This window comes from Sinocyclocheilus anshuiensis, unplaced genomic scaffold (genome assembly GCF_001515605.1).
Source record: "Sinocyclocheilus anshuiensis isolate Anshui unplaced genomic scaffold, SAMN03320099.WGS_v1.1 scaffold587, whole genome shotgun sequence".
Classification (NCBI taxonomy): domain Eukaryota; kingdom Metazoa; phylum Chordata; class Actinopteri; order Cypriniformes; family Cyprinidae; genus Sinocyclocheilus; species Sinocyclocheilus anshuiensis.
The window spans coordinates 329952-339383 of NW_015552579.1; the positions used below are offsets into that span (position 1 = coordinate 329952).

General features: G+C 36.9%; 1 protein-coding gene across 1 annotated transcript in view; it reads left to right on the top strand.

Moving 5' to 3' along the window:
- Window positions 1-7259, top strand: part of LOC107665218 (glutamate receptor ionotropic, NMDA 1-like) — a 37841-nt gene extending 30582 nt beyond the window's left edge. The window contains exon 21 of the mRNA XM_016456000.1: window positions 6902-7259. Within this exon, the coding sequence (XP_016311486.1) occupies window positions 6902-6970 (69 nt within the window). The 3' untranslated portion in view covers window positions 6971-7259. The remainder of the gene's footprint in view (window positions 1-6901) is intronic.
- Window positions 7260-9432: the final 2173 nt, after the last annotated feature.

Here is a 9432-nt window from a genome sequence, read left to right on the forward strand (position 1 = left end):
GAGCTCAGGGAGTCAAGCTGTGGGTGCGGCTGGGACTCCATCTTTAGTATGTAAAACAAGCTGATCCATCTTGTTGCCATGCCATCCTTGCTACACGAATCAGTATATTTAAAATAGCTGATATGCTTAGTTATTCATCAGAATTATGAAGATTCTTTCATGGCATGAACCACTTAAATGCTTCAAACCACTTAGCGTATTACAGTTAGATGAAATAGAAATACTTGAAGATGATGTAGGCTGCCAAATTAATGTTTGTGATATAAAAAGGTAATGCTGATTAGGTACTACTAGTATACATCATCAAGCTATGCTAAAGAGAACAGGTAGTAAAAAAAAGCTAGTAAAAAATTTAGATATTAGAAATAGATGTTAGTCCCAGCCTCAAACTTTAATGAGTCTTTGCTTATATCATTTAAAAACAGTACGAGTAATAATATGACATAAACATGTTATAGAAGTAAATATTTCAAAAGCCCAGCACATCCATACTATAGTCTAACACAGTCCAATTGAAATGTCTGCAACAAGCTCTAGCTCAACTGTATGTCCTTTAAGACCAATGTTTTCTAGTGAGAAGTCCTGGGAGGTCTTCCCAGTGGGACTGTGATATTTGGTGAGGGGTGGGCCAGTGGGGTGGGGGCTGGGTAGAAGTACAGTGAGGCTGTGAGAGCCTCAAGCTGCTTCTTTTTTCAAAATGACAAAAGGTCAGAACTGCTGCAATAGAATAAACAGCAGTAGCAGTGGAAGGTAAGATCAGTCGCTTGTCTTTGTGAGCAGGTCAATTTACTGTCAATGTCTGTCATCTGCCTCACATGTGTAATTGTCTCTGTATGTATATGCATGTAGGCTCTTATGCAGAAAGGTCAAGCAAACATAAACTAGGATGGACAAAAACACTTTAAATTTGGAGTCTAGAAGACTTGTGTCAGTCAAAATTGAAGGGTTGATTTAAATATAAATCTATCACAAAACATTAGTTTGTATGGATTATTCACTGTGGCGTTTCATGTTTTTTGTCAGCTCTTCCTTTCTGTGTAGGAATTTACACAACTTTTTGATGGTGATATCTTTGCGAGCTTGAGTAAAAATATAAATGTTTGGTGTGTGTACTTCTATATGAATGTCCATATTCAAATACCCCATTTGCACTCGTGTGTACTGCACCTACTGGGAACTTCGTGTAACACACACACTGCACTTCTGAATAACCTGCCCAATTTGCAATTTTGTCCACTGGGCTGTTCCGTTGTCATCTCAAAAACACAGAGATGTCAAAAACATGCTGCCCACATTACAATGTTTAATGGAGCAGAGCCCATTCAGAAGTGCACTGCCTTCAGGAAAATGATCAAACAAAAAGGGAAACACTGAAAAAAAGGATGATGCAAAACTCAATGAAGCGTGAATGTGCTCTCATGAGATACTATGTCAAAGCTTGCAGCCAGTTATGTGTCTCACTGTGCCGGTTGTCTATGTGGGTCCAGCATGCTAAATGCACAGACAGTGCTCTAACCACAGCCAAATAGGACTTGTTAATATTTTTTTCTTTGTGTAAAGCATAAACTTGATGCAGGACAGACAAGAGTGTGTTTAGCGAAGTTGTTCTTAGATTGCAAAGACACTGTGGTAAGTCCCAAAGTGGTCTATTTTTAATTGGTAGCAGGGGTCAAATGATATTCAGAAACTTTTAAAGTTTCAACAAATGATCCTGAGAGTCTTCCATCAGCCAAAGTCAACTGTATGCTCGTCCACATTTTGCTTAGTTTATCCACACCCTTGCTCCTACTGCCCTCTGCATGAGTCTAAATGAAATTCACACCACATTTAACCCAACTCCCTCACACCCTAGAGTACATTCCTTACTGTATGTGTGGTGTGGATTTCCGTTATACCCTACAAAAAGTATAATGCTCAAAGAGGGTTCTTATAAGTATTCATGTATTGATCAGTATTATTTCATATCCTGTGCTCTTTTGGCATTTTATTGGTTGCTCTACTTCCCTATAAGAGTGTTGTTTTGTTTTGTGATATTACAGACTGCTTGGCTTTGATGTCATTATTTCCTCAGCAAACCCATTTTGCTGCCTTCTGCTTTTGCTTATGGATCTTAAAGTCATATGATCTTTAAAGCAAGTGGATAAATATTCATTTATTTTTCTTTTTTCCTTCCCAATGCAGCCCTCTTCCTCTGTAGAGACTCAGGATGTAAGAATACCTTAATTCGAACTTTTCTTACATAAACACACCCAGTCTTGTGCTATACCTTCGTACCATTTGTAGAGGCCAGAGAGTAGCCGTGTGGGACACCTTTGTTGGACAGTGGGAGGGTAGGGGGCAAAAGGTCCCAATCTTTTGTGTCTAAAACCACAAAGTGTTAAGAGGAAGAATTTATGAAACAGCACTAAACAGATGCCAAGGAAGATCATTTGAGAATTTGAAAGTGTTGCCACTTCGTGCAACCAAATCTGTTGCATCTGTTACCAATTCTTAGTCTCTTTATGTCAAACAAGTCTGACTTCCATTCATAGTTATAGATCGTTGGGTTTAAGATAGCTTATCAACGGGGAACTAGGGGATGTGGTTTTGGCAGTTGAAAACCAGCCAGAGAACACAAATAATTGTTCTACATATATTTATTTTAGGATAGGAAAAGTGGTAGAGCAGACAGCGACCCAAAACAGAAACCCTCTTTTAGGTCCATCAGTACCAACCTGGCCTCCAGCATCAAGAGACGTAGGTCCTCCAAAGACACGGTAAGGAGGTTAAGGAATGGCATCTCTTTTCACTCAGCCGGTCTCTCTTCCTCTTTCTGCGTCTGTCTTTCTCTCGTCCTATTCTTCCGCTCCTCTCTCTGTATCTACTTTCTTCTGTCTTAAATGACATGTCATGTCTGAAACCAAGAGAGCCGCATTTCTCTCTGGTTATTCCTCCATTCCTGGCATCTCGGCCACGGCCACGTGTCTGTCAGTCAGTCATCAAGTCACCATCCAGACCCCATCTGTCAGTTAGGACTTAAGAGCTCAGCCATCCTTAAGAGTTAAGTTGAAAGGTTTTAGGACCCAGTGATCAGGGAAAAGGTTCTAACCTAAGAGCTGTTCCAAGAGGAGGGGGTGCTGCACAATGCCTGATGTTTCTGGGCTGCTTCTCTCCCTATTGCAACCTCTGGATGTGGAGTGTGTGTTAGTGCGGGTGGACGTGTGTGCCTCTTTTTGGTAGGATGTTCTGTGTGTATTTGTGTGTTTCTCGTCCCCAAATCTGCCTGACGTTATTAATATGAACAGTCAAATCTTGCGATGTCTGTTTCCCTGACGGCATGCTTTGGTGTTGTGGTGTTTGATCAGAGCAACCGATACCATGCGGACTAACTCATTTTTTTTAAACAGCGGAACTTCCCTTTCAGACTTTGGAATCATCAATTAACAATGATTTTCTTTTGTACAACTGTTTTGTTTAAGGTCCTAACAAAGTTTATTTCAAGGAATGGGAATTTGAAAATGAAAATTCTGTCATCATTTACTCACCCTCATGTTGTACCAAATCGTGGAGTGTGTGTTAGTGCGGGTGGACGTGTGTGCCTCTTTTTGGTGGGATGTTCTGTGTGTATTTGTGTGTTTCTCGTCCCCAAATCTGCCTGACGTTATTAATATGAACAGTCAAATCTTGCGATGTCTGTTTCCCTGACGGCATGCTTTGGTGTTGTGGTGTTTGATCAGAGCAACCGATACCATGCGGACTAACTTTTTTTTTTAAACAGCGGAATTCCCTTTCAGACTTTGAAATCATCAATTAACAATGATTTTCTTTTGTACAACTGTTTTGTTTAAGGTCCTAACAAAGTTTATTTCAAGGAATGGGAATTGAAAATGAAAATTCTGTCATCATTTACTCACCCTCATGTTGTACCAAATCTGTATGATTTTCTTTCTGCCGTGGAACACAAAAGGAGATAGTGGAATGCCCAAGCTGCTTTTCTCCATTCAATAATAGAAGACAGTGACCAAGGGCTCTTAAGCTCTAAAAAACATAATAAAAGTACCATAAAAGTAGCAATTTATGTGCTATATTCAAAGTCTTATAAATAAATCATAAAACATGCAAGAACTAATGACGTTTGATATCAATGATGTGAACCTGGCAAGATACATCAAGTTTGAATGTGTGCAGTAAATGAATTAAATTTGAAAGCTATACAAATTTTCAGCAAACAGCTCAAATTTCAATCTAACCCTCCTACAAAATTGTGTGGCTTTAGAAAACTTAGAATATAGCGTTAACAGCAAAATTATTATTATTATACAAATAATCATTATATCATTGTTAATATTAATTTATCTTTTTATTATAACAGATAAGATTACTGTGCTGCTATAGTAAAACCTTTCTAGATACAGAGAAAGTTAGTACTTTAAATACAATATACTTGTATTTAGTATAATATAAACAGATCAAGTCTACAAATTTTATAACTGTTGATTTTGATTAACTTTAATATGATTTGCTATGGCACCACAATTTATTAAATAGGACCTAAACAAAATGTTACATTTTCTAACATTTTGTTTAGGAATTATATTGCATATTTTTTCCTTTTTAAATTTTTAAGAAAACGGGGAGAGTGGGTTGGGGTGGTGAATGGTGAAGAAAAGGCACAACAATCCAGGTGAAAAGAGAAAAACAATAGTAGCCATCCACAGTGTTTAACCATCCTTTTATTTCTTGATATCAGTGTCACCTCTCTTTCTATATAAGTGGATGTATATGGATTTATAACTGTCGACGTCCCCCACATGATGTACATGCTACACAGCCTCTCTCTTCCTCTGCAAGCATGCAATATATCTGTCGTAGAAGTAGAGACTGTGTTTTGGTTGCCTTAGTAGAAGTAGTAGCATTTGTTTGTGGTAGTGATGATACACACACTTTTTGTCTCTTTTGCTGATTCACTGTCTCTCCCCAGGGGGCACTGTGGGCTTGAAAGTGCCAACAGCAAGCCTTCTAAGTGAACATAACAAGAACTCTCTCATGCTCTCTAAGGCGTGCTAAGGGCATTCTTGATGCAACACCAAGGAAGAAAGAAAAAAAGCCTCCCGGTGTCATCAGAAGTATTGCTGAATACATCTATTCTGCAATATGATGATGATGATCTTGGCAATGAGAACTTTTGCCTTAAGCTATGGCTTTTAGAGTTGTTGCATCATATATTGAGCTTATAAGCTTATTTATTTGCAATGGCATAGTAATAAAAAAAGAGTAAGCTATAAAAGAGGACACATGCTATAATTAGTAAGATAAATATTAAATTCATAATTAATATGTTTAGTTGTTAATAAGAAATTTTATTTTGAAATTAAACATCCAAACATTGCATGTGTCTTTGGTTTTTGCAACAAAAAAAAAATCCTTTTAAAATTTAAAGCCATCTGAAACTCTTTGCTGCTGCTTTTCCATCAATATATGCATTTTGCTTTTTGAAAATGGATTCCTTAGGTATATATAGTCAGTCTTGATTAGCAGATTGCCAAAAAAAGAAAAAAAAAATGTTTTTCAGCTTAACCAATAAAGCTCTCTGTGCCTCAATTTCACAGTTTGCCACAGCAAGGAACAGAATTTAAAATGATAATAATGAAATAATCCTGTCAGAACAAAATACTTTGTTTTAATCAAAATGTCCTTGCCGTTGCAACATGGCAAGCCTCACTGAGAGACATTTTATAGCTTACAAAAACTGAAAGCAAAAAAATGTTTTGTTGTGGTAATTGCCTTCTGACTGGGCACCTACATGTCACTGAGTGTTTTGCCAACCCAGCACTGCAGATGCCCATGTGAGAAAACAGCTTGTTGCCCTTCTAACACATCTAAGCTTGAGATGAGGAAACAGGAACTGCAACTAAATGAGAATTAAATATATATTACAGATATAAATATGCAGTGCGCCAGAAAGTATTTGAACATTTGAGCCAAGTTTAAAAATGTATTAATGTCATTGCATTAGACAACAAAATATGAAAGCAACTGATATTTGTGTCCATTAACAAACTTTAGGTGAAATACTTTGGTTGTTAGGTTTTAAATTTAAATAAAAACAAATATAATACTGTTCTAAATAAATATTAAAAAAAGTATTTCTGGATACCTTCTGGACACTTTCTGGTTGAAAGTTCTGGCTGAAAGTCAAAAATGCAACCAATGTCCATTTGGTAATGTTATGAACCACAACTGTGTTTACTCTGCTAGGGCGCCAGTGCAAATGTAAGGGGATCTGATATCATATATCCACTAGAAACCACATTGAGCCAAGTGGGTTAAAAGCAACTGCAAATATAGCTTGGAAAAAAAGGTCATTGGTTAACATCACTTGTTTGCAGATGCCAATTGGTTTATATTTCATTATATAATGCACTGACATTCCTATTTTTAAGTGTGTCGCAAGCGTCCAAATACATTTTGACTTTTGACCCAATAATGCCGACATAAACAACACATAGGTTATTAGGTGACCTAAAACCATCTCACAGCAGAGAACCTGCTTCCTCTTCTTTGAATATTATTCTAAATACCACCTAAGGCAGCAAGATAGCTGGAAGTACACTTCTCCCACACCGTTTAAAATTTTTATAACCTCCTTGAATGTAACAGAACTTATGTGTTGTGTTCAATTGTAAAACATAGCCATTTAAATGTTTCAGAGTCCTGGCCTGAAGGCAAAATTTAGTGCAATGCATTGTGATGACATCTGAAACATTCAATGGTTGAGTCCTTGTTTTGGATTTGCATGCTACATGCTGCCTTGGGGGTAAAGACGGAAATTCCGTTCTGGGCTTTTGGGGAAGAGGAAAGGTAACAGTCGCATTAATGTTCTCTATCCTGTGTGTTTTCTACCTTCTCTCTCTTTCTACAGCAATACCCACCCACAGACATTACGGGCCAACTCAACTTGTCCGACCCGTCTGTCAGCACGGTGGTGTGAGGCAGAGAAAGAGGGAGAGTTTAACATAAAGACATGCTCATTCTTTAGAGACAAACAAGATGGAACTAGAGAGGAGTGTTGTAGTACCGCTCCTCTGGGTTTTGCACAATGGATCCATTACGGACGAGAACTACTGAGCCACTTCACCTTTTTGAAGAACCAGTGGGACCTGTTGGGACTTGATGGTGGACTGCAGGGGATGACATGACACTGCAATGCACTGGAGCACTGCGAACAAACAGACCATATAAACACATACACCTTTATAGCTTGATGCTAAAATTAGTATACACTAGGGTGACCATACGTGCCATTTTCCCAGGACGCATCCTGACCAGGATTTCTATATTGCCTAAAATATCTAGGTTTTGGCTTTGTTTGCGTGTGCAGACCGATCGGTGTATGACATCAAAATACCATACAGACAGTTCCTTATGCTTTCAAAATGCGTATTACTCTCGAGGTATTTTGATGTCATACACCGATCGGTCTGCACACGCAAACAAAGCCAAAACCTAGATATTTTAGGCAATATAGAAATCCTGGCCAGGACGTGTCCTGGGAAAATGGCACGTATGGTCACCCTAGTATACACTATCATTCCATCCACCAGAACTTCTTCTGTATAAATTCTTTATGATTATGTAGAAATATTTCTTATTAGTATCAGCCTAGTGCTTACTCTTATGTTGATTAAGTGGTCTAAGTATTGTACAGTATAATTTAGAACAAAGAACAAACTTTTCATGTCTCAAGGCCAATTCTAAGGCCAGTATTTAGAGAATTAACTAGTTGTATATGTATAAGATTAATTCTAGTCATCATTTACATATGATATGTATCTTCTTTACATTTTTTATTGTTTTACTTGCTTTCTGTTCATTGTTTTTCATTCTTTGTCTATATAATCTATAAAGCGAAAAAGTCAGCCAATCAAGCACATTACCGCTGTTTCAAATATCATTATCTTTCATAATCTAAAATCTCTTTGCATGTAATATGCATGCAAATTTGTCCCTAAAAGTTTATGGACAAGAAAAAGTATACAATTAAAATGTTAGATTTAAGATGTGGCTTACTGCACATCAGTTAATTGCAAATTCTCCTTCAAAACTCAACAGTTCTTCCTCTTGAAAGTTCTTACGCAGTCGTTCTCAACTTTAGTCTGAAGGGTGCATCAAGGGGCCGAGTTTTTTCATCCAACTAGCACTTGGTGTCTCATGCAAAATCATCTCTGTGTGTCATCCCCACAGACGACCTCAGAGATTTTTTACATGAGAAAACCCCAAGTGTGCCCATTTATTTTCGACACTGGTGCTGTAGTTTCGTATACACCTATTAGTTAGATGGCAAAACTGGCCCGTTCCCAAGTTCTGGGGTTGAGAAACGTCAACAAAAGCTGTACAAATAAAGACTGCTTACTGTAAATGTTCACTTAATGCTATTTATATGATCCATGGAAAATCCCCTATAAGAGAGATCACCTATCTAGCATTTTAATGTGAATCTGTCGGAAGATATGCGTATGGAAATTATGCAATTTGCCAAATGTTGATTGTAATACTCATACTTGATATGAAAATGCATATTTGAGAATGTGAAATATATTATATGTAACTGTTAGCCGTTTGTTTTTTAACAAAACACTCCTTTTCTAGTTTTCATATTTCAAAAGATTTAGACATATTTGTTTCTGCTATATATCAGAGTTAAACTGTGTCAAATTAGTGCATACCACATATATCTTCTGTTTACTACTATTAACTTACACTACTTTAGGTTTAAGTCTTTTCAAACTGACAGGAGTATGTACAGTATGTTTTTTCTCATTGCTTGGGTCAATGAATGTGGTTAGTACTTCAGAAGAACTATGTATTATACCTGATTTCAGTGCATGTGAACACTGAATTCAGTTTATGTTGCCTGGACTAATAGATTGCAGATGACTTTAAGAAGTTGTTGAAAAAAAAGGAGTGTTTTTATTAGAAACTGTCACACTGTAAATGACACACAAGCACAATTACATCACATATCCTGAGCATAAGTCTTACTTTAATAAATGTTACATCATGTTTCAGTTAATTTGAGATATTTCTTCAAATGAACACATAATGTTTGCATTTTGAGAAAAATATATAGAAATAACATTTCTGTGTGCCAATAAATTTGTGCCATGTCAGTTGCAGACAACAACTAAGTGTCTTTTCAATTTTGTGAGCATAATATTATATTCACTACACAACTATCCATGAATTTATTGAATTTATTTCCATGATTTCCAAATCACTATGTGTGTGTGTGTGTGTGTGCCAAATTTTGAAGATATATTTGTACCCAGAAGTGACCAAAGCTTGACAGTCTCCCAAAGCCTTGCTTTGAGGACATCCTCATTTATAAAACTGGTATAATATACAGTATATATATATATATATATATATACACACACACACACACACACACAC